The sequence below is a fragment of the Scyliorhinus torazame genome, chromosome 15 (genome assembly GCF_047496885.1).
Source record: "Scyliorhinus torazame isolate Kashiwa2021f chromosome 15, sScyTor2.1, whole genome shotgun sequence".
Taxonomy (NCBI): Eukaryota; Metazoa; Chordata; class Chondrichthyes; order Carcharhiniformes; family Scyliorhinidae; genus Scyliorhinus; species Scyliorhinus torazame.
Window position 1 is genome coordinate 145825115 of NC_092721.1, and position 25086 is coordinate 145850200.

At 46.7% G+C, this 25086-nt stretch overlaps 1 protein-coding gene across 2 annotated transcripts in view; it reads right to left on the reverse strand.

Moving 5' to 3' along the window:
* LOC140391874 (mitochondrial intermediate peptidase-like) overlaps positions 1-19850 on the reverse strand; it is a 180546-nt gene extending 160696 nt beyond the window's left edge. The window contains exons 1-4 of one of the 2 annotated variants that reach the window (XM_072476864.1): positions 19665-19850; positions 13579-13752; positions 10768-10856; positions 6146-6232 (exon numbers count right to left, since the gene is read on the reverse strand). In XM_072476864.1, coding sequence (XP_072332965.1) covers positions 6146-6232; positions 10768-10856; positions 13579-13752; positions 19665-19814 — 500 coding nt within the window. In that variant the 5' untranslated portion in view covers positions 19815-19850. Of the gene's footprint in view, positions 1-6145; positions 6233-10767; positions 10857-13578; positions 13753-19639 lie in introns of both variants that reach the window. The other variant, XM_072476865.1, reaches the window with a different exon arrangement.
* Positions 19851-25086: the final 5236 nt, after the last annotated feature.

The window sequence follows — 25086 nt, forward strand, 5'->3', positions numbered from 1 at the left end:
GGATGCCCGCTGTCTCCATTGTTGTTTGCGCTGGCAATTGAACCTCTGGCCATGGCGCTGAGAGACTCCAGGAAATGGAGAGGGGTGACTAGAGGGGGAGAAGAACACCGAGTCTCGTTATATGCGGATGACCTATTGCTATACGTGTCGGACCCAGCGGGGGGGGATGATAGAGGTTATGCGAATCTTGAGGAGGTTCGGGGAATTCTCGGGGTATAGGTTAAACATGGGGAAGAGTGAATTATATGTGATACATCCAGGGGACCAGAGTAGAGAGATAGAAGGCTTACCGCTAAGGAAAGTGGAAAGAAACTTCCGATACTTGGGGATTCAGATCGCTAGGAGCTGGGGAACCTTGCACAGACTTAATCTGACACGGCTGGTAGAACAAATGGAGGAGGACTTTAAGAGGTGGGACATGCAGCCTTTATCGCTGGCGGGCAGGGTGCAGGCAATTAAGATGATGGTCCTCCCGAGGTTCTTATTTGTATTTCAATGTCTCCCTATTTTAATCACCAGGACCTTTTTTAATAAAATAGATAGGAGCATTACGAGCTTTGTGTGGGCAGGGAAAGTTCCGAGAGTAAGGAGGGGGTTCCTGCAGCGCAGTAGGTACAGAGGAGGACTGGCACCACCGAATTTGGGAGATTATTATTGGGCCGCCAATGTGGCAATGATACGTAGATGGATGATGGAGGGTGAGGGAGTGGCGTGGAAAAGGCTGGAGAGAAGGTCCTGTAAAGGGACGGGTCTAGAGGCGCTGGTGACGGCGCCGCTACCGTTCTCACCGAAAAAGTACACCACGAACCCGGTGGTGGCGGCAACACTGAACATATGGGGACAGTGGAGGCGACAGAGAGGGGTGCGGGGAGCCCTGGTGGGGTCCCCTATCAGGAACAACCATAGGTTCGCACCAGGAAGAATGGATGAAGGATTTCAGAGCTGGTACCGGTTGGGAATTAGGAAGGTGGGAGATTTATTCATAGATGGGACTTTTGCGAGCTTGGGAGCACTGGAGGAAAAGTATAAGTTACCCCGGGGGAATTTCTTGAGATATATGCAGGTGAGGGCGTTTACTAGACAACAGGTGAGGGAATTTCCGTTGCTCCCGACACAGGGGATACAGGACAGGGTGCTTTCAGGGGTGTGGGTCGGAGAGGGCAAGGTGTCAGAGATTTATAGAGAGATGAGGGAAGAGGGGGAGGAGTCGGTGGGCGAACTAAAAAGAAAGTGGGAAGAAAAATTAGGGGAGGAGATAGAGGAGGGTATGTGGGCTGATGCCCTGAGCAGGGTAAATTCCTCTTCCTCATGCGCCAGGCTTAGCCTGATTCAATTTAAGGTGCTACATAGAGCACACATAACGGGGGCAAGATTGAGCAGGGTCTTTGGAGTGGAGGACAAATGTGGGAGGTGTGGCGGGAGCCCGGCAAACCACGCACATATGTTTTGGGCGTGCCCAGCACTGGAAGGGTATTGGAAGGGAGTGACGGGAGTGATTTCGCAGGTGGTGAAGGCCCGGGTCAAACCAGGCTGGGGGTTAGCTCTATTTGGAGCGGAAGAGCCGGGAGTGCAGGAGGCGAAAGAGGCCGATGTCGTGGCCTTTGCGTTCCTCGTAGCCCGGCGCAGGATCCTACTCATGTGGAAGGAGGCGAAACCCCCCGGACTGGAGGCCTGGGTAAACGATATGGCGGGGTTTATTAAACTGGAGCAGATAAAGTTTGCCCTGAGAGGATCGGCTCAAGGGTTCACCAGGCGGTGGCAGCCATTTCTCGACTACCTAGGGGAACGTTAGAGGGAAGACGGATGACCAGCAGCAGCAACCCAGGGGGGAGGGGGGGGAGGCAGTTGAGTATAGGTCAATAGAGTACGAGGTTTTGTTACTTGTATATTATTACTACTATTATTATTATTGTTAAAAAGTTTTAAAATTTCTGTTTTGTTACTGTTATCGTTTCGCTTGTTTTGTAAGCGGGAAAAATGTTGCTCAGGGAAAAAAATTTCAATAAAATATATATTTTTTAAAAACCTAACCTACAACCTTTCAATTTACTGCTGTCCATGTGCCTGTCTAAGAGTTGCTTAAATGTCCCTAATGACTCTGACTCCACCACCTCTGCTGGCAGTGCATTCCACACACCCACCATTCTCTGTGTAAAGAACCTACCTCTGACATCTCCCCTATACCTTCCTCCAGTCACCTTAAAATTATGTCCCCTCGTGATACTCATTTCCACCCTGGGGAAAAGTCTCTGGCTATCCACTCTATCCATGCCTCTCATCACCTTGTACATCTCTATCAAGTCACCTCTCTGCCTTCTTCGCTCCAGTGAGAAAAGCCCTAGCTCCCTCAACCTGTCTTCAGAAGACATGCCCTCCAGTCCAGGCAGCATTCTGGTAAATCTCCTCTGTACCCTCTCAAAAGCATCCACATCCTTCCTATAATGAGGTGACCAGAACTGGACACAATATTCTAAGTGTGGTCTAACTAGAGTTTTATAAAGCTGCAGCAAAACCTCGTGGCTCTTAAACTCTATCCCCGTTAATGAAAGCCAACACACCATACACCTTCTTAACAACCCCATCAACCTGGCTGGCAACTTTGAGGGATCCATGTGCGTGGACCCAAAGATCCCTCTGTTCCTACATATTTCCATATGCCTTTAACCCTGTATTCAACATTCAAATTTGACCTTCCAAAATGAATCACTTCACATTTATCAAGGTTGAACTCCATCTGCCACTTCTCAGCCCAGCTCTACATCCTGTCAATGTCCTGCTGTAACCTGCAACAACCCTCAACACTATCTACAACTCCACCAACCTTCGTGTCATCGGCAAACTTACTAACCCACCCTTCCACTTCCTCATCTAAGTCATTTATAAAAACCACAAAGAGCAGAGGTCCCAGAACAGATCCTTGCGGGACACCACTGGTCATCAATCTCCAGGCAGAATACTTTCCATCCACTACCACTCACTGTCTTCTTTCGGCCAGCCAATTCTGTATCCAGACAGCCAAATTTCCCTGTATCCCATGACCCCTAACTTTCTGAATGAGCCTACCATGGGGAACCTTATCAAATGCCTTACTGAAATCCATATACACCACATCCACTGCCCGACCTTCATCAATGTGTCTCGTCACATCCTCAAAGAATTCAATGAGGCTTGTGAGGCATGACCTGCCCCTCACAAAGCCATGCTGACTATCTTTAATCAAACTATGTTTTTCTAAATAATCATAAATCCTATCTCAGATACATTTCCAATATTTTGCTCACCACAAACGTAAGATTGATGGGTCTATAATTCCCAGGGATTTCCCTATTCCCTTTCTTGAACAGGGGAACAACATTCGCCTCCCTCCAATCATCCGGTACTACTCCACTGGAGAGTGAGGACGCAAAGATCATCACCAACGGCGCAGTAATCTCCTCCCTCACTTCCCGTAGTAACCTTGGGTATATCCCGTCAGGCCCAGGGGACTTATCTATCCTGATGCTTTTCAAAATTTCCAGCATATCCTCCATCTTAATATCAACCTGTTCGAGTCTATTAACCTGGTTCACTGTTCTCATGGGCAACAAGATCCTTCTCTCTAGTGAATACTGAAGCAAAGTATTCAATTAGTGCCTCACCCATCTCTTCAGACTCTAGGCACAGGACCTCCCTCCACTATCCCTGATCGGACCTACTCTCACTCTGATCATCCTCTTATTTCTCACATAAATGTAGAACGCCTTGGGGTTTTCCCTAATCCTTCCCGCCAGGGCTTTTTCATGCCCCCTTCTAGCTCTCCTCAGTCCATTTTTGAGTTCCTTCCTGGCTACCTTGTAACCCTCTAGAGCCGAGTCAGATCCTTGCTTCCTCAACCTTACGTAAGCTTCCTTCTTCCTCTTGACTAGAAGCTCCACTTCTCTTGTCATCCAAGGCTTCTTCACCTTACCATTCCTTCCTCGTCTCAGTGGGACAAAACTATTCAGCACTCACAGCATGTGCTCCTTAAACAATCCCCACATTACTGTTGTGCATTTCCCCAAGAACAATTGTTCCCACTTTATGCTCCTCAGCTCCTGACTAATAGCAGTATAATTTCCCCTCTCCCAATTAAATGCCTTCCCATACTGTGTTCCTATCCCTCTCCATGACTATGGTAACTGTTATGGTCACTGTCACCGAAATGCTCTCCCACCGAGACATCGGACACCTGGCCTGGTTCGTTGCCGAGCACCAAGTCCATTATGGCCTCCCCCCTAGTCGGCCTATCTACATATTGAGTCAGGACTCCTTCCTGTACACACCTGACAAAAATCTGCTCCATCCAAACCATTTGCACTGAGGAGGTTCCAGTCAATATTAGGGAAGTTGAAGTCACCCATGACAACAACTCTGTTACTTCTGCACTTTTCCAAGATCTGACGCCCAATCTGTTCCTCTATTTCTCTGCTGCTATTGGGGGTCTATAGAAAACTCCCAATAGAGCGACTGTTCCTTTCTTGTTTCTGACTTCCACCCATACTGACTCAGGAGACAAACCCTCCTCAACTACCTCCTTTTCAGCAGCTGTGGTGCACTCCCTAATTAACAGTGCCACTCCCCCTCCTCTTTTAATTCCCTCCCTATTCTTCTTAAAACATCTAAAACCCGGAACATCTAACAACCATTCCTGCCCCTGTGAAATCCATGTCACCATAATGGTCACAACATCGTAGTTCCAAGTACTGATCCATGCTCTAAGTTCATCTCCCTTATTCCTGACACTCCTTGCATTGAAACGGACACACTTTAACCCATTCCACTGAGTTCAACCGCTTATAAAATTCCTCAAACGCCCCATCCACCCCCACCGGGTCTAAGACCCACTTCCCAGCCCGTCCTTCACCTTCCCGATCTCCCTCGTTGCCTCCTGCTTTCTCCTTCCCCCTCGCCTTCTCCCCATATTCATACACTGCCCCCCTGGCCCTCCTTAACTGTCCCACTGCCTTCCACGTTCACACCAACCCGAACTCCGTCTGGAGCTTCTGCCGCTCCTTCAAGAAGCCTGCCTCCAGGACCTCCCTCCTATCTACCCGCAAGATCTCCTCCACCACCCTAGCCATCTGTGCCCTCTCCTGTCCCTGTGCACCCAAATCGATATAAACTCGCCCCGAGCACTGCCATAAGCGCCTCCCATAGCGTGGAGACCGAAACCTCACCCGTGTCATTCAGCTCCACATATCCCCGAATGGCATCCCTTCCACGCTCGCACACCTCCTCGCCTGCCAACAACCCCACGTCAGTGGCAGCCCTGAGGGCGTGGGGACAGTGGCGGCAGCACCAGAGTTTGGAACGTGCCTTGGCTTGGGCACCAATGTGCGAATCATAGATTTGCTCCAGGGGGGTGGGACGTGGGGTGGCGGCGGGCGGCAATCGAGTGGTTTGGGAACCTATTTGTGGGGGGCAGCTTCTCGAGCCTAGAGGAATTGGAAGAGGTGTACGAGCTGCCCAGCGGGAGTGGGTTCCGGTACTTACAGCTGTGGGATTATGTTAGCAGCAGGTGCAGTCCTTTCCTGGGGGCTGCAGGACAACTTGTGTCGAAAACAGGAGTTGGTGAGGGTGTCAGAGATTTATAAGGAATCAATGGATTGGGAGGGAGCCCCGATAGGAGAAGTTAAACAAAAGTGGGATGAAGAGATGGTGAGGGAGGTGGAGGCTGGGTTATGGGAGGAGGCTCTGAGAAGAGTGAACGCATCCTCTTTATGGGCCAGGATAAGCCTTATTCAATTCAAAGTGGTTGATAGGGCGCACATGACGGTGGCCAGAATGAGCAGGTTCTTTGAGGGGGTGGAGGATAGGTGTGGGCGGTGCGCGGGAGGGGGCCTGCGAACCATTTCGACACGTTTTGGGTTTGTCCGAAGCTGGTGGGATTCTGGTGGGTGTTCGCTGATGTTATGTCTGAGTTACTGAAGAGACTTTGAATGGATTAGTAACTACTAAGATAACCGAGAGATGCCCACAGACCATCTACTGTCAAGCTGCAGTGTTTCGATAACATAGACTTATCAATACACCGATTTTCGGCTCTGTGGCTTACCTTTAGACATAAAACTGGTGATTTTCTCAGAGATCATGGGTGAAAAGGAAAAGGAACAAAATATAGAAATACCTTGTTTCTGGATCCAAGGAATCCAAGGCTTCTTTATCATTCAATAAGTTTTTCAAACTATTACAAAGTTCAATATTAGTGTTCAGCCTAAAAAGGAATAAAACTCACTGTGAATGTTACATTATATTGTGTACTGTATTCAAAAAGGTTTAAAAATGGAAAATGTATTCAACATTAGTGTCACCCAATGGGCTGACTTTGAACAGGGCATATTTATTTCTTCAGTGACTTGCAATATTTTAGACCTGTATGTTGCATGAAACTAATGTATTGATGGTTCCATCAGACATTATTGCTTCAATCAGTGCTCGACTAGTTATTGCTGCTCCTTCAGGTCAGTCCCTATGTTCTCTATGAAATTTCCCTGTGCTGTGCACAGGTACTTTTGTTGGCAGATTCAAACATGATGTCACCATCTGAGAAAACCTCCAACTAAAATTTGATAACAGACTCACTACTTTGATTGCTTCAAGAATATGGGGTTGGATTCTCCACCAGCGGGATGCTCCGTTTTTCCGGCAGCCCGGGGGTTTCCAGATGGCGTGGGGCTACCCCACAATGGGAAACCCCATTGACCAGCCAGTGTAACGGAGCATCCCACCGGCGTGCTGAAACAGAAATGCGGGGCATAGAATCCAGTCATCCAGCCCATGAGCTCCCAGTTGCTTGAAGACAAACTGCTGCTGCTCAGAAGTCTCCAAGCACTTCTCTAGAAAAATATTATTTCCTTTGCATATCGATCTCCATGTTTTCCAACCAGAGAAGTTATGTGTGGTAAATCCCAATTTGCCTATCAATGCAAATTTCCTCCAAAGATGGCATCAGAATTAAGATTTAACAAACTAACCCCCTAAAACATACTGCAAAATGGCACAAAGAATCAGTTTCTGTAAAAGAAGGGAGGCGGTGGCGTAGTGGTATTGCCACTGGACTGGTTAACCAGAGACCGAGGGTACTGCTCTAGGGATCCAGGATTCAAATCCCGTCACGGCAGATGGTGAAATTTGAATTCAATAAAAAATTGGAATGAAAAGTCTAATGATGACCATCAAACCATTATTGATTGTGGTAAAAATCCATCTGGTTTACTAATGTCCTTTAGGAAATCTGCCATCCTTACCTGGTCTGGCCCATATGTGACTCCAGACCCACAGCAATGTGGTTGACTCTGAACTGCCCCCTCGAGAGCAATTAGGGATGGGCAATAAATAGAATTATTTAGATTTCCTTTTATATATACATTTAGTATGTAAGGCATGCATTTGGTTGAACTCACAAGAAGCTGCATTACTCGTCACTCCTGTGAGTGACAATACGATAGGTATTTCAATATCACTGGCTTCAATTTCTTGTTGCAGTCTGTGGCACACAAAATAGCTGCTACTTGATTGGGAAAGTACTTCATCCCATGATGATACAACATTTCCACTTTGTTCCCAGCTTTTTTCCACTTATTCTACCATATCTAATTTTGAATGTCCAATATAAGCGCATAAGAAAAATTCCACAATACCATGATTAAATTTGCCCATTGGACGGTCTCTTGTCCATTAATACCTTAATTGAAGCGTTTAACACTTTTAAGCCCTGCCCATGGTGCAAGGAGAACAGATTAGTCAAGATGGAGAGCCACGGGTGCACCCTCAAAGTCAGAGGCAAAAACACTTCCGGTGGCAACATTTACAGCGCGGAAGATCATTCAGCCCACCGAGTCCGCACCGGCTCTTGGAAAGAGCATCCTCTTTAAGCCCACACCTCTACCCTATTCCAGTAACTCAGTAGCCCCAGCTAACCCATGCAGACACGGGGAGACCTCGCAGACTCCGCACAGACAGTGACCCAAGATGACTGGCTAGAAGGTGGAGAGGGAGAGTAGCTCTTGTAGGGGGAAGCGGGTGAGGGGGCTGGCAACAACGCCACTCCCGATGGCACCGACAGTACATTAAGTTGGGGGTCGGGTTAGGGGGGATGCCGATTAGGGGGAATCAAGGGTTCGCGCCAGGGAGGATGGATGTGAGATTTTGATTGGAGGAGAGGTAATTAAGGGGAGAGTGAGTGAAATTGAAGTGTGATTGCGAAGGGTGAATGCCTCAAACTTGTGCACGAAGTTGGGGCTGATTCAATTGAAGGTTGTGTGTAGGACGCACCTCACAAAATCAAGGATGAGCCGGCTGTTTGAAGGGGTTGAGGATGTTTGTGAGCAGTGTGGGAGGGGCCCCGCAAACCATGTTCATATGTTTTGGTTCTGCCCGAAGCTGGAAAGGTATTGGAGGGAGATAGTTAGCACTATCTCGGGGTGTTGGATGTGGAGCCTGGTTCCCTAGAAGCCATTTTCAGGGTGTCAGACTGGCATGAATTGCAGGCGAGTGTCGCAGCAGACGTTTTAGCCTTCGCCTCACTGATCGCTCGTAGGTGAGTCTCGTTGGGGTGGAGGTCAGCTTCTCCGCCCAGTGTCTTGGCGTGGCGGGGGACCCGCTGGAGTTTTTGACCCTGGAGAAGGTGAAGTTTGAGCTGAGGGGGGCGCGAAGGCGGGGTTCTACAATTTTTGTTTATCATGCACTTTCGGTAGTTGGTTGCCGTTGAATGTTAAGGGGGAAAGGTTTGCAGTTTGTTTTTCATTTTTGATTTGCTAAGCAATGTTTTAGGTTCTATATTGTTAGGGTTGTTTTCTTTTTTTGTATGGCAAAAATGATGAAAATATGGTGAATGTGGGCAGCACGGTAGCATAGTGGTTAGCACAATTGCTTCACAGCTCCAGGGTCCCAGGTTCGATTCCCGGCTTGGGTCGCTGTCTGTGCGGAGTCTGCACGTTCTCCCCGTGTGTGCGTGGGTTTCCTCCGGGTGCTCCGGTTTCCTCCCAGTCTAAAGATGCGCAGGTTAGGTGGATTGGCCATGCTAAATTGCCCTTAGTGTCCAAAATTGCCCTTAGTGTTGGGTGGGGTTACTGGGTTATGGGGATAGGGTGGGGGTATGGGCTTGGGTGGGGTGCTCTTTCAAAGAGCCGGTGCTGACTCGATGGGCCAAATTGCCCCCTTCTGCACTGTAAATTCTATGATTCTATGAATAAAAATATATATTTTTTAAAAGCCAGAGGCAAATATGCGCAGCTGCATCAGTAGCTTTTGCATTTTGCCAACACTTTTACCTCGCATGCTCTCCTGACCCGACCCCCATAACCATGCCAATCCCCCAGTTTGCGGGCCTTTGCTTTACACCTCCTTAATGCCTTACACTACTTGGAACGGGAAGAAGCATTTTATATTCATACAGTCCAATTTATGCCTTTCAGACACCCCAAAGGATTTCAGCCAATGAACTGCTTTTGAAAAGTTGTCATTTATTTTATAGATGAATGCGGCAGCTAAATTGCACAAGGCAAGGTCCCATAAACAGCGATATTAATTTATTTTTCAATGTTTGAATTTCTGCCAATTTCTACAGTGGATGTTAAAACTAATTGAGCTGCTTCTAACTGGGCAGCAGGCTAGCACAGTGGTTAGCACAGTTGCTTCACAGCTCCAGGTTCGACTCCCAGCTTGGGTCAGTGTCTGTGCAGAGTCTGCATGCTCTCCTCATGTCTGCATGGGTTTCCTCCAGGTGCTCCGGTTGCCTCCCACAGCCCAAAAGATGCGCAGGTTAGGCGGATTGGCCATGCTAAATTTCCCTTAGCGTCCAAAAAAGGTTATTTGGGGTTACGGTGATAGGGTGGAGGTGTGGGCTTGGGTAGGGTGCTCTTTCCGAGGGTCGATGCAGACTAAATGGACCGAATGGCCTCCTTCTGCACTGTAAATTCTATGATTTTATGATCCTGATAAGCTAAAACTCCACCAAATCTCACAAATGTACCTCCTCTCATTTGGTGAGGGTGTATTAATGTGAACGATATTCCTGTGGCATCTGCTTTCCACTTGTAAGTAGAAGACATTTAAACTGTTGGCTACATAAGGTATCCAATTCCCACACCACTAAAGCAGGATAAACATTCTGAATTTCTCAACTTTGTCCTGGTTTTTGAAGCCAGTGGAATTGGGGTCCTATTGCCTTGTGTTGTCTTGGGGACCACAGATCCAAGAATAAGGGTAGAGGGGTGGTTAGGTTCTAAATAGGGCCAGATTCCCCCAAATTCAATAAAGAAAATGAGTATTCTCTGGTCTGGAGTAAACATTCAAAGATTAATTGGATTTTTCCCATACCACAGGTCAAATTAATGTGTGGGACTGAGTCACAGCTCAGCGGTTCCAATGGCCACTGCTGGAAATACACATTCAGACAACAGGCAAGGACAACTGCCCTAAATTGTTAAATAATCCGACACCCTCTATTCAGAGGAATAACTACTTGATTGAAGGGCGACACCAAAGGCTGGGTTCTCCAGACATGCCCGCCCATTGACCAGAAATTCCCGCCAGAGGTCAATGGACCGTTACGTGGTCCCCATCCCACCTGTGGCGATCTTGCGGCGGGCGGGGCAGAAGAATCCAGTCCCAAGTGTAAACTAGCTTTAGTTGCTGCCTTCAGTAGTGGAGTAATGGCTTTGTTTATCTTTTGCTTTTCTGCAATTACACAGAAGTAGCATTTACTTTGTACAAATAGTTCTTGCACTGTCAATTCTGAAAACATACTTCTCCACCGCTGTGCCAATGGTCATACAGGTGATCTCCGCAGCTTCTCGAAATGAAGGGTCTGGATGTGCTACCTTTACAAAATCTGCCTAATATGAAAAATACAGGAATGAGTGACACAATCATGTTACTTTTAAATTAGTCACAAAACTTATTTTTAGAAATTTGCAATTGTCAGTTTCATAGCTCACTGTTTAAAAACATATCGGAGTCATCATTTTGCACTTCCAATCAATTTCTACGTTAAAATTTCTCATTTATACTTTCTGCTGCAGAAAAAAAGATATTAACACATACCATTATCCCAATAAGTTGCCTGTGCACAAAAGCATAACGTATGCAGACCATAGCGAGAGTGCAATTTCCAAAAATAACATACCACAAAACAATGCATCATCAGCCCTTTGCAGGTGCATACATCCCATGAAATCTATCAAATCAAATTCAGATCATGATCTAGATTTTAGTGGGAAATCATAAGCAGAGAAAAAATGAAACTGCTGCAGAAGTCAGAGAAACCAAAAAGAAATACACCAAATGTTTTAACCCAATAAAACTAATGAAAATATAAAAAATATGAAAGAGTAAAACTTAATGATGATTAAACAAACATTACTTCGGTACTTGAAACGGACAATACAAGATTATTTGCTCCAATTCCTGGCAAGATCCCTATTCCAAACAGCTCAAGACTAAATACAACACAATTCCAAACAGCAAGTAATGGCCTGTGGGTGCTGAAAGCATTTCAGAAAAATGATGAATAGAGGGGTAAATATGTAAGTAACACGTGTACTATACCATCCATGGGAACATCACCACCTGCAAATTCCCGTCCAAGTCACACACCATCCTGACTTGGAATATAACTTCACTGTTGCTGGGTCAAAATCTCGCCACTCAGCAGTTCAAGTTTGAATGTCATCAAGGTTATTCTGCATGCAGAGTCAATGGGAATCTGGGGGAAAACTCTCCATTGGTTGGAATCATACAAAGCACAAAGGAATATGGTTGTGGTTGTTGCAGATCAGTCATGTAAGCTCCAGTTCATCACTGCAAAAATAATTGGGCACTCTTTAAAAAAAAAAAACATTTTTTTTAAATAGAAAATTTGACACCATCCAAGACAAAGCAGCCGGCTTGATTGGCATCCCTTCCGTAATCATTCACTCCCTCCACCACCACACACAGTAGCAGCAGTGTGTACCGTCTACAGGATGCACTGCAAGAACTCGCCAAGGTTCCTCAGGGTAGTGTCCTAGGCTAAACCATCTTCACCTGCTTCATCAATGAATTTCCTTCCATCATAAGATCAGAAGTCGGGATGTTTGCTGATGATTGCACAATGTTCAGCACCATTCGCAACTCCTCCGATACTGATGCAGCCCATGTCCAAATGCAACAAGACCTGGACAATATCCAGGCTTGGGCTGGCAAGTAACGAGTATCAGACAATGATCATCCCCAACAAGAGAGAATCTAACCATGCCCTTTGTCATTCATTGGCACTACCATCACTGACAGCCCCAATATAAAATTCTCAGGAGTTACCAATGACAAGAAACTCAACTGGACTAGCCATATAAATATTGTGGTTACAAGAGTAGGTCAGTGGCTAGGAATCCTGAGGCGTGAACCTTCCCTCCTGACTCCCCAAAATCTGTGCACAATCTACAAGGTACAAGTCAGGGGTGTGATAGAATACTCTCCACTTGTCTGGGTTAGTGCAGCTCCAACAACACTCTAAAAATTTGACATCATGCCTATGGCGCCGAGGACCCGGGTACGAATCCCGGTGCTGGGTCATTGTCCGTGTGGTTTGCACATTCTCCCCATGCCTGCGTGGGTGTCACCCCCACAACCCAAAGATGTGCAGGGTAGGTGGATTGGTCACACTAAATTGCCCCTTAACTGGAAAAAAATAATTGGGCACTCTAATTTTTTTTTTCAATAAAAAATTTGACACCATCCAAGACAAAGCAGCCCGCTTGGTTGGCATCCCTTCCGTAACCATTCACTCCCTCCACCACCACACACAGTAGCAGCAGCGTGTACCATCTACAAGATGCACTGCAAGAACTCACCAAGGTTCCTTAGATAGCACTTTCCAAACCCACAACCGCTATCATCTAGAGGGACAAGGACAGCAGACACATGAAAACCAACATCTGGAAATTCCCCTCCAAGTCACTCACCATTCTGACTTTGAAATATATCCCCATTCCTTTACTATTACTGGGTCAGAACCTGGAACTTCCTCCCTTACAGCACTGTGGATGTACGTTCACTACATGGACTACAGCAGTTCAAGGCAGCTCACCATTTTCTCAACGGAAATTAGGGATTAGCAATGAATGTGGCTTAGCCAGCAAGCCCACTTCCCAGTTTTAAAAACTGTTTCACTTTGCGGAGGAGTTGCAAACGGAACTGAACACTGCAATCATCCGCAAACATCCCACTTCTGACCTTATGATGGAGGGGCGGTCATGTTGAAGCAGCTGAAGATGAATAGGCTGAGCGGTGCCCTGAGGAACCCTTCCAGCAACGCTCTCGGGCTGAGATGATTGACCTCCATCAACTACTACCAGCTTCCTTTGTGCTGGTTACAGTTCCAACCAGTGGAGAGTTTTTCTGATTCCCACTGACATTACCAGGGCTCATAGTTTTCCTCCTACAAATTTTCACTTTAATTACAATGTCGAGCACACCTTTGATTAAAAAAAAGACAAAACTAATTCAACTATAAAATTAGTAGCTGCCAAAGTTGGAAGTCATATATTATATGGGCAATAAAAAGTTATCTCTACTTACCAAATCAGCAACTCTACAAAGACAGTCTGAAAGTCTGTCAAAGATTTGAACAATCTGAGGACCAGGCGATGTTCTACAGGCTTGATCCACTAACTGTTCCGTTTCTTTCAATGCATTTTCTTGAGCCACCTGAAATCCTACTGGGGAACTCAGCTCGTGTACACCAAAAAGGCCCTTAATGAAAAAGTAGGAAACTTCAGTTCTAGCATGCATTTATATAATGTTTTTCATGATCACAGGACATCACAAAGGACTTGACAACAAATGAAGTGTAACCATTGCTATACTATAGGAAATGCAGCAATTTGGACACAGCTAGTTCCCACAAACAAATTTGTTCACGACCAGATAATCTGTTCTTGCCATGTTAATTGAAGGATAAAGATTGACCAGGTAACTCCCCTGCTGCATTTGCTGCCAAAGTCATGCTTGCACAGTTATATGCATGGCCTCCATCTATATAGGCAGCAATAGGCAACAAGAATCCAGCTTATTTACTTTCAAGAACCACAAGCCATGTATCAAAATAAAGTGGCTCTCAGTACTTTGCAAAATCATATTTAGTTCTGCACCAACATTAATTAATTGATCCTCCTTAAATGGAAGAGATCCCCTTCCCTAAACTACTAGAATTAGTGAACTCAGTGCAACAGCTTTCTTTCCCATCTTAACTGAATCACCAATAGTAAATTACATATGTTCACAGTGCTTATAAATTGCAGGATGACAAAAATCGTTGAAGTGAGTTAAGATTGTGGATCGTCCCTGTCAATTGTAAATGTTTAAAACACTGTCCAAGTGTTAATAAAATGCTTGTGAGCTACATTATCCAAACAGCCTGCTGACCAAGTGTGTGTGGGATCCATTGAATCCACATACTAAAAACATATTGCAAAAACCAAGTCAGAAAGCAAGCGAGTTGGCAGTGCGCCGAGTAAACTGATGTATACAAGTAATTGGATTTCTGCACATGCGCAGACTCGATGGGCTGAATGGCCTCCTTCTGCACTTGTAGGGATTCTATGGATTCTAACCCACAACGATCCAACTCAGAGATGAGAGTGCTACCAACTGAACCACAGTTGACACAGACAGGTACTGGTGGCCATCTTGCATAGCCAAATTGCATTGACAGGAAACACAATGCAACTCCCCTGCTCCTCTTCAAAATAGTTACAATGGGATCTTTTAAATCCCCCAAAACAGTGCAATGGGACCTTTTACATTCACCTGCTTTTGATCAAGTCTCAGGAATAGGAGCAGAATAGGGTAGCACGGTGGCATAGTGGTTTGCACTACTGCCTCACAGCGCCAGAGATCCAAGTTCGATTCCGGCCTTGGGTGACTGTGTTGAGCTTACACGTCCTCCCATTCTCGGCGTGGGTTTCCTCCAGGTGCTCCAATTTCCTCCCACAGTCAGAAGATGTGGTTAGGTGGATTGGCCATGAACAATAAAGAACAAAGAAAAGTACAGCACAGGAACAGGCCCTACGGCCCTCCAAGCCTGTGCCGACCATGCTGCCCGCCTAAACTAAAATCTTCTACACTTCCTGGGTCCGTATCCCTCTATTCCCATCCTATTCATGTATTTGTCAAGATGCCCCTTAAATGTCACTATCGTCCCTGCTTCCACCACCTTCTCCAGCAGCGAGTACCAGGCACCCACTACGCTCTGTGTAAAAAAAAACTTGCCTCGTACATCTCCTCTAAACCTTGCCCCTCGCACCTTAAAACTATGCCCCCTAGTAATTGACCCTTCTACCCTGGGGAGAAGCCTCTGACCATCCACTCTGTCTATGCCCCTCATAATTTTGTAGACCTCTATTAGGTCGCCCCTAAACCTCCGTTGTTCCAGTGAGAACCGCGTTTATTCAACCGCTCCTCATAGCTAATGCCCTCCATACCAGGCAACATCCTGGTAAATCTCTTCTGCACCCCCTCTAAAGCCTCCACATCCTTCTGGTAGGGTGGCAACCAGAATTGAACACTATACTCCCAAGTGTGGCCTAATGTGTGGGGTTAGGTGGATAGGGTGGGGCAGTGGACCAGAGTAAAGTGCTCTTTCAGAGAATCATGCAGACTCGATGGGCTGAATGGCCTCCTTCTGCATTTGTAGGGATTCTATGGATTCTAACCCACAATGTTCCGACTCAGAGGTGAGAGTGTTACCAACTGAACCACAGTTGACACTTGTGTTCAAAATTAAAATTTCTCAACCGGGTGTACAGGAGGCGAAAGAGGCCGGCATTCTGGCCTTTGCGTCCCTAGTAGCCCGGCGAAGGATCTTGCTAATGTGGAAGGAGGCGAAGCCCCCCCGCGTGGAGGCCTGGATAAACGATATGGCTGGGTTCATAAAGTTGGAGAGGATTAAGTTCGCCTTGAGAGGGTCTGCGCAGGGGTTCTACAGGCGGTGGCAACCGTTCCTAGACTATCTCGCGGAGCATTAGAGGAAGGTCGGTCAGCAGCAGCAGCAACCTGGGGGGGGGGGGGGGGGGGGGGGGGGGGGTGATGAGCAAGAGATAACATGAAGAGTCAGGGAAACTGGCACGTACGGGAGAGAGCCAGTGTACAAAGCTATGTAAATATACTATTTTGCCATGTATATATCTTGCTCCGCACAATTTCTCGTTTCTTTTTTTTGTTATGGGCGGGGGGGGTTATTGTTTGTAAGGGAGAAAAGTTGTGTTAAAAACTTTAATAAATATATATATTTTTTTTTTAAATTAAAATTTCTCACATCATAGAACCCTTACAATAGCTGCTCAAAGGCGATACATGACACAGTGGTTAGCACTGCTGCCTACGGCACTGAGGACCCGGGTTTGAATCCCGACCCTTGGTCACTGTCCGTATGGAGTTTGCACATTCTCCCCGAGTCTGCGTGGGTTTCACCCCCACAACCCAAAGGTGTGTAGGTTAGGAAAAAAACAATAGTTGCTCAAAGGAAAAGTCTACACATGCACATAAAATTTAGCCCCACACATTTTGAAGCTTAACTGGGAAATTGAGGTTAAAGCACGCAGAGTACAAAACATTTGGACTAAATTTTTATTGTATAATATTCAAGACAAAGTTGGAAAAACTAACATTCGGTGGTGCAACCATGAAAATTTGCAGTTATTAAAAAAATGATACAGTGTGCACCTTATCCATCATTCAGAAATGTGTCAAAAGCATTTCATGGACAATTAATTAAGTTGAGTAATTTAAATAGCTTGATCCAGTATGAAGCAATGAAAATTGAGAGATGGGACTGTGAAAGGCTGCCTATACTTGGGGTAGATAAATCACCTGGTCTGGATGGCTTGCATTCCAGGTTGCTTGAAGGAAGTAGGGATGGAGATAGAGGGAGGGGTTGGTATAATCTTCCAAGCTTCCCTTGACACAGGGGAGATACTAGAGGATTAGAGCAGCAAATGTGATACTCTATTCTAAAATGATGCAAAGACATAAGAATGCATATTGTATATTTGCCTTTATCATCAGAGGCATAGAGTTTAAGATTATGGAGGTTATGCTGGAACTTTATAAACATTGGTTAGACACAACTAAAGTATTGTGTGCAGTTCTGGAATCCACATTATAGGAGGGATGTGATAGCACTTGAAAGGGGTCAGAGGAGATTTACCAGGATGTTGCCTGGGCTGGAGTGTTTTAGCTATGAAGAGAGATTGGATAGATTGGAGTTGTTTCCTTGGAGCAGAGGAGATGGGGAGGTATTATTAAGATGTATAAAATTAACAGCGGCATAGATAGAGTAGACAGGAAGAAATGTTTCCCCTTGGTGGAGGAATCAATGACCAGGGGGCATAGATTTAAGATAAGGGGCAGGGGATTTAAGAGGGGATGTGAGGCTTTCACCCGGAGGGTAGTGGGAATCTGGAACTCACTGCCTGAAAGGGTGGTGGAGGCAGATACCCTCATAACATTTAGGAAGTATTTAGATGTACACTTGTGATGCCAAGGCATACAAGGCTATGGGCCAAGTGCTGGAACATGGGATTAGAATAGTTAGCTGGTTGTTTTGGTGAAGACGCAATGGGCCGAAGGGCCTTTTCTGCACTGTACACCTCTATGACAATCGTAGCATCTACAGACCAGTTAATCATAGAATTTACAGTGCAGAAGGAGGCCATTTGGCCCATCGAGTCTGCACCGGCTCTTGGAAAGAGCACCCTACCCAAGGTCAACACCTCCACCCTATCCCCCATAACCCAACCCAACACTAAGGGCAATTTATCACGGCCAATTCACCTAACTTGCACATCTTTGGACTGTGGGAGGAAACCGGAGCACCCGGAGGAAACCCACGCACACACGGGAGGACATGCAGACTCTGCACAGACAGTGACCCAAGCCGGAATCAAACCTGGGACCCTGGAGCTGTGAAGCAATTGTGCTTTCCACAATGCTACCGTGCTGCCCCAAACATCCATGGTGGATAAGGTTCTAGAAATAATAGGGGGGGGGGGGATCAACAGGCACTTAGAAAGGTTTGAATTAATTAAGATCCAGCACGGATTTGTAAAAGGCAGATCATGCTTAACTATTCAAATTTAATGTTTTAATTAAGTAACAGAGAAGGTTGATAAATAGAATGCAGTGGATGTTGTCTATATGGATTTTAGGAAAGCATTTGGCAAAGTACCATTTAATAAACTGATTAATAAAATTGAGGCTCGTGGAATAGAGGGCATGTGCCCAGTTGGATAAAAATTCAGCTTAAAATAATGAAACAGCAAATTGTGGCAGATGGTTGTTTTCAGATTGAAGAATGGTAAACAGTGGAGCTCCCCAAGGATGTGCTCAGACCGCATCTCGGTAGCACAGTGGGTATACTGTTGCTGCACAGCTCCAGGGTCCCAGGTTCGATTCCCGGCTTGGGTCACCGTCGATGTGGAGTCTGCACGTTCTCCCAGTGCCTGCGTGGGTTTCCCTTGGGTGCACTGGTTTCCTCCCACAAGTTCCGTAAGACGTGCTGTTAGGTCATTTGGACATTCTGAATTCTCCCTGTGTACCCGAACTGGTGCCGGAATGTGGCGACTAGGGGCTTTTCACAGTAACTTCATTGCAGTGTTAATGTAAGCCTACTTGTGACAATAAAGATTATTATTATCTCAGAACATTGAATAGTGTACAATTTAAGAATTTGGGAAGCTGGAACTATTCTCAAGAGAAGGTTGAAAGTGGGTTTGATAGGTGTTCAAAATCAGGAGGGATCTGGACAGAGAACGTGTTCCTATTGGAGAAATGGTCAAGAACAGGAAGACAGCAGACTAAGGTGGATAGCAAAGAAGGAACGAGCAACAGGAGAAACATTTTTTAAAAAACACAGTAATTGGGATCGGAAATATATTTCCTATGAATGTGGTCACTGGAGAGTCAATTGTGTCTTTGGAGAGGGTGTTGGATTGTCTGAAAAGAAAAAAATGACAAGGAATGGCAGGAGACTAGCCGAGTTGTTCTCCCAGACAGCCAACACAACATGTGTCAGGCCAGGTGGACTCCTTATGTACTATAACCATTCTATGATTCCCACAATGTAGCACTTCCTCAGTGCTGCACGGAAATATCAGGCAAGAATGCAAAATAGTAAAATAAAACAAACGGCCATGATTAACATAACTCCACAAATTTGGAATGAGTTTATTAAGGTAATTTTAAAATAACTTTGGTTTGCAAACGAGGCTCACTGCACAAGGTCGCTTTTTGCCCTGTTAACTTCAAACCACAAACTTAAACTGAATACCATCGGCTCAAACAGTGAGGCAACAGCAGCCTATAACATGTCTCTTCTGGCGGCCCGAGGGGCTGGATGTTAGTGAGAAGGTTGGAGGTGACACTCTGGTGAAATGCTGAGGTGACTTTCCCTGGGCTCAAGAAGTTAAAGCAAGGTTGATATTCTAATGGTTCAGGCGACCAGTGGTTCTAGTAGGTGGCAACGTGGCCGACATAGCGTCTCAGACAGGAAACTTATTGGTTGGCCATTCCGCCATGTGGAACATGGCTGCTGTACCGGCCATTCTGAGATTTAACAGTTTAACGGGAACCAGCCTCGTACCCATTTCACCCAAAGCTTCACTAACCACGTTCTTCCCAAATAAATCAGCCTTCCTCCTCGGTCTGGCATTGAAGGCCGCTCCCACCGGAGACCACGAAGTGGAGACATTTCTGTACGTCTTTAAGCGACGACCTCGAATACATTTAAAGAGGGTCAGGATCCGTCTGTTCAACATGTCCAGAAGCTCATGCACCGGCACCCGCCACGTGACCTGCACGTCAGCGACTTCCGCCATTGGCACGCTACTGCGTCTGCGTGCCGACCAACAGCATTGTGGGAGTTGGGGTTTTTCCGCTCCTTCCAGGCACTTTTCGAAACGGAGCATGCGCAGAATCGAATGCCCCGAAACCAGGCAGTGGAGCCTTTACAAAGAGTAATTGGACTCGAAACGTTAGCTCTTTTTTTCTCCCCACAGATGCTGCCAGACCTGCTGAGATTTTCCAGCATTTTCTTTTTTGTTTCAGATTCCAGCACCCGCAGTAATTTGCTTTTATCCAGGCAACGGAGAAGACGGCGCTGTGACCATGCCACTGACAAGTGTGTGAACGGGTGGAGAATCATTGACACATCTGCAACACAGCCATGCAAAGAGTGAAGGGGGGGATTGGGATTTGGGGTAAAGGTGAAGTGTAAAGACAGCAAGACTTTAAAATGAGGAAGACGTGAAGGACTGGGGAATGGAAGGCTGGGGTTAGGGAGAGTTAGACTACAAAATGATCAGTCAGAGAGTAGAATTTCAGGTGAAGAATGGACTTCCGGTGGTGGCCATGGAGTGATGGTCACACATTTGGTGGTTCCCACTCGAGGTGAAATTGTTTGATCCTTTTCACTCGATATACGGGGTGGTTGCTCATGGAAAGGGCATGAACAGTGAGAGACAGGAATTCTGCTCCAGTGGGGCCGGTTTATGACTTATCAGACGAGGAGTGTAACGAGTAAGGAGCAGCAATCTGGCCGGGAGGACTTTTGAAGTGCGTCAGAGGGAAAGATGGCAGGGGGCTCTGGGGCATCGTTAGCTGCTCAGGGGTCTACCAAGCAATTGGTGGATTTTTAAAAAAGAAAACAGGTTCCAGCAGCAGAGGCAAGAGGCCTTGGAGGAACTGGCTATGGTGGCGGAGCTGATCAGGGCGGCTACTGAGAGAGTGGAGCAAAGGTCGGAGGTGCAGAGTTCAGCACTTCTTGAGGTGGAGGAGTCGATCATAAAGACTAGTTGGCCTTGTTAGAGGCAGAGATGGTGCTTGTGGTGGAGGGTCAGAAACGGTTGAGGGAGAAGGTGGCGGACCTGGAGAATCACTCCAGGCGGCAGAATCTCTGAATTGTGGAACTGCCTGAAGGGATTGAAGGAACGCAGGCCACAAAGTATGTGTCAAAGATGTTTGAGAAGCTGGTGAGGGAGGGGGCCTTTGACAGTCCTGAGGTGGATCGAGGTGCACAGGGCATTGAGGAGGAGGGCGAAGGCGTGGGAAACAGCTGACGGCAATGGTGGTTCAGTTGCATCGTTTCCTGGACAAAGAGAAGATTCTGCAGTGGGCAAAGGATACAAGAGAATGTACCTGGGAAGGAAAGGTGCATATCTACCAGGACTTGGCTGGGGAATTGGCCAAACAGCGAGCTGAGTTCAACAGGGTCAAGGCGGCCCTCTACAAGAAAATTGTGAAATTCAGGGTGCTGTATCCTGCTCACCTGTGGATCATATACCAGAATCAGGAATTTTATTTTGATAGGTCGGAGGAGGCGAGTAATTTTATTAGAGACCATTACTGGGAGGATGGTGAGGACACTGAAATTGTATGTCTTTGTCCAGGACAAGGCGATGTTGACGGGGAGGGTTGGATCGGAGTACTCGGCGATCGTGGTGTCTGAGCATGCGCCACATTAGGTAGATTTGCGAATGGCTAAGGGGCGTCTCCAACGGCCACAGTGGAGGTTGGATGTGGGGTTATTGGCAGATAAAGGGGTTGGCGAGAAGCTAGGGGTGGCTATCCAGAATTATAAGATGGAAGAGGTTTCTGCCTCCACGTTGTGGGAGGCACTGAAGGCGGTGGTAAGGGAGTGTTTTTCTCGATCCGAGCGTACAAAGAGAGGGTGGAGCGGGCTGAGAGGTTGAGGTTGATGGAGGCCATTCTGAGGGTTGACCGGAGGTACTCAACGGCTTCTGAGGAGGCGCTGTTGAAGGAGAGACAGAAACTCCAGTTGGAGTTTGGACTTGTGCCCACAGGAAAGGCGGTAGGACAGCTGCGCACGGCCGCTGGGGCAATATACGGTTCTGTGGAGAAAGCAGCAGGATGCTTGCGCATCAGTTGAGGAGGAAGGCAGTGACAAAGGAAATTGGGAGGATGAGAGATGGAGGGGGTATGGTGGTAACGGAGCCAGAGGATGGGTTGTTGAGGCGTTTTACTGGAAATTGTACAGCTTGGAACCTCCGGTGGAGGATGAGAGTATGAGGCAGTTTTTAGACGGGCTAGAGTTCCCAAGGGTGACGGAGGTGAAGGTGCAAGGGCTGGGGCCCCGATCGGGCTGAGGGAGGTAATGGATTGTGTGGGGTCGATGCAGACGGTGAAGGCCCCTGAACTAGATGGGTTCCCAGCCGAGTTCTAAAAGAGGTTTTGGTCGGAGCTGGGCCCCTACTTGTCCAGATGTATAATGAGTCGATAGAAGAGAGCTTCCCCCAAGCTGTCTCAGACTTCGATATTACTAATTTTAAAGAAAGACAAGGATCTGGAGCAGTGTGAATTCCACAGATTCACTACCCTCAGAATAGAAATTCCTCTTCATCTCTTTTTTAAATAAATTTAGCGTACCTAATTCATTTTTTCCAATTAACGGGCAATTTAGCGAGGCCGATCCACCTACCCTGCACATCTTTTGGGTTGTGGGGTGAAACCCACACAAACACGGGGAGAATGTACAAACTCCACACAGACAGTGACCCAGAGCCAGGATTGCTCATCCCGATCTTAAATGGGCGAAACTTTACTCTGAGATTATGCCCTCTTGTCCAAAACTCTTCTAGAAGAGCAAACATCCTCTCAGCACCTGTCAAACTTCCTGAGAATCCTATATGTCTCAATAAAGCCGCCTCTCATTCTTCTCCACCAAGCACCGGTCCACCCTACTTACCCTCCGCATAAGAATATCCCTCCATACCTGGGGTCAACCTAGTGATCTTCTCTGGACTGTCTCCAATGCCAGTATATCTTTCCTTGGATAAGGAGACCAAATCTGATCACAGTATTCCAGGTATGATCGAACTAGTGCCTTGAATAGTTTTAGCAGGACTTCTCTATTTTATACTCCATTCCATTAGCCTTCCCAATTACCTATTGAACTTTCATGCTAGCCTTTTGTGATTTATTTACAAAGACCACCAAATCCCTCTATGCTGCAGTTTTCTGCAGTGTTTCTCCATTTAAATAATATTCAACTCCTTTATTCTTCCTACCAAAGCGCATAACTTTGCATTTTCCTACATTATATTCCATCTGCCAAGTTTTTGCCCATTCATCTAACCTGTCTATATCCCTTTGCAGACTCTTTGTATCATCCTCACCATTTGCCTTCGCACCTATTTTTGTGTCATCGTCCATAAACTTGGCAATAGTGCATTCACTTCCCTCACCCAGTCATTCATACATATTGTAAATAATTGTGGCCACAGAACGGATCCCTGTGGTACTCTACTAGTTACAGGTTGCCATCCTAAAAATATGCCTCTTATCCCAACTCTATGTCTTCTATAGTCAGCCAATTCTCTGTCCCTGGTAAAATGCTATCCCCAACATCACGGGCTCCTATTTTGTATGTCCTTGAGCACTCGGCCAGCTCGGTCAGCCGTGATGCCACTGAGTTACTGTTGGTGATGTACATTGAAGTCCCTTTCCAGAGTACATTCTATGCCTTTGCCACCCTCTCTGGTTTCTCCAACATGGGGCTGAATATCAGAGTTAAAGATAGATAAGGTAAATTGTTTTATCTTTATCATTTTGTATGTGTCAGTAAAGATATAGCAGGGATAAAAGGAATAGTGTAAGTTTACATCATTTTCTTGTGTTTGTATTGAGATCTTTCAAACCTTTGTGTTTGGTGTCAATAAATGTTTTATTCTTCGTGTTAAAGGTTTATCAGCAGACTCCTGTGAATTTGTTCAGTACCTTTCCTCCACCGTTTCTAAACAAAATTAGTGGGCGGGATTAGCCACGGAGAATCCCTTTTGACGCTGCAATCGGGGGGGGTGCCTGATTTTGGATGCTCCGTCCCCTCCAAAACGGCATCATCGGTGAGTACGCCGCACGCCATTGTGACGGCCTCAGGATGCCACCTGAAGGCCCTCCCCGATGCTCCGCCCCCGATGGGCGACTTCCTGACGATGTGGATCACTTGTGCTCTTGAGTTTTCGTCAACCTCATGTGGCCGCTGTTGACTGTGTCCAGCGCCACCTCAATCAGGGGGGAGCCATTCCGCTGGTCGGGGGGCTTCGGCAGGGGCGGTGATGGGGGTTACAGGGAGGCACGATCTGGCAGGCCGGATCCGCTGCTGGTCGTCGCTGTGCGCAGGCGTGGCCCCGGACCTGGCAATTCTCCAGCCATTTCTGTCGTGAATGCCAGGGGTATTACGTGATGCGGCTGTGAGCCCCCCACTGGGCAGAGCATCGGTGCGGGGGTGGCGCCGACATTTTCATCGTGAAACTAGACACTTCCTCCGGACATAGCACGGTAGTACACGTGGATAGCACTCTGACTTCACAGCGCCAGGGTCCCAGTGTCGATTCCCCGCTGGGTCACTGTCTGTGTGGAGTCTTCACGTTCTCCCCGTGTTGCGTGGGTTTCCTCCGCGAGCTCCGGTTTCCTCCCACAGTCCAAAGACGTGCAGGTTAGGTGAATTGGCCATGATAAATTGCCCTTAATTGTCGTGTTGGGTGTTCTGATGCACAAATGATCCAACACGGCTGCAGATGGTACAACTCTGTTTTATTGTCTAACCAACGGTAACATCTAACTACTGGCTTGGGTTTGTGCTTCACCAGCTAACCTGTGGACCCAGACCTATCACTATCTTAGTGAGGCACTCAGCACATGGTCTATGTCTGAGTGGGACGCTGTGAGCTCTGTACTCTGAGCTATCTCCTGGTAGAATGAGCGGGAACTGTGGTGTTCCCTGTTTTATAGTGCGTGTGCTCTCACTGGTGATTGGCTGTGATGTTATGTGTGTGCTGGTTGGTCCAACTGCCTGTCCATCAGTATGTGTGTGATTGCACCATGATATGCTGATGTGGATATCATGACATTAGTGACCAAAAAGGTTAGGTGGAACTATTGGGTTACGGGGATAGGGTGGAAGTGAGGGCTTAATTGGGCTGGTGAAGGCTCGATGGGTCAAATAGCCTCCTTCTGCACTGTACGTTCTATGTTCTTATAGCCTCAAAATCGGAGAATCCAGTACTGTATCAA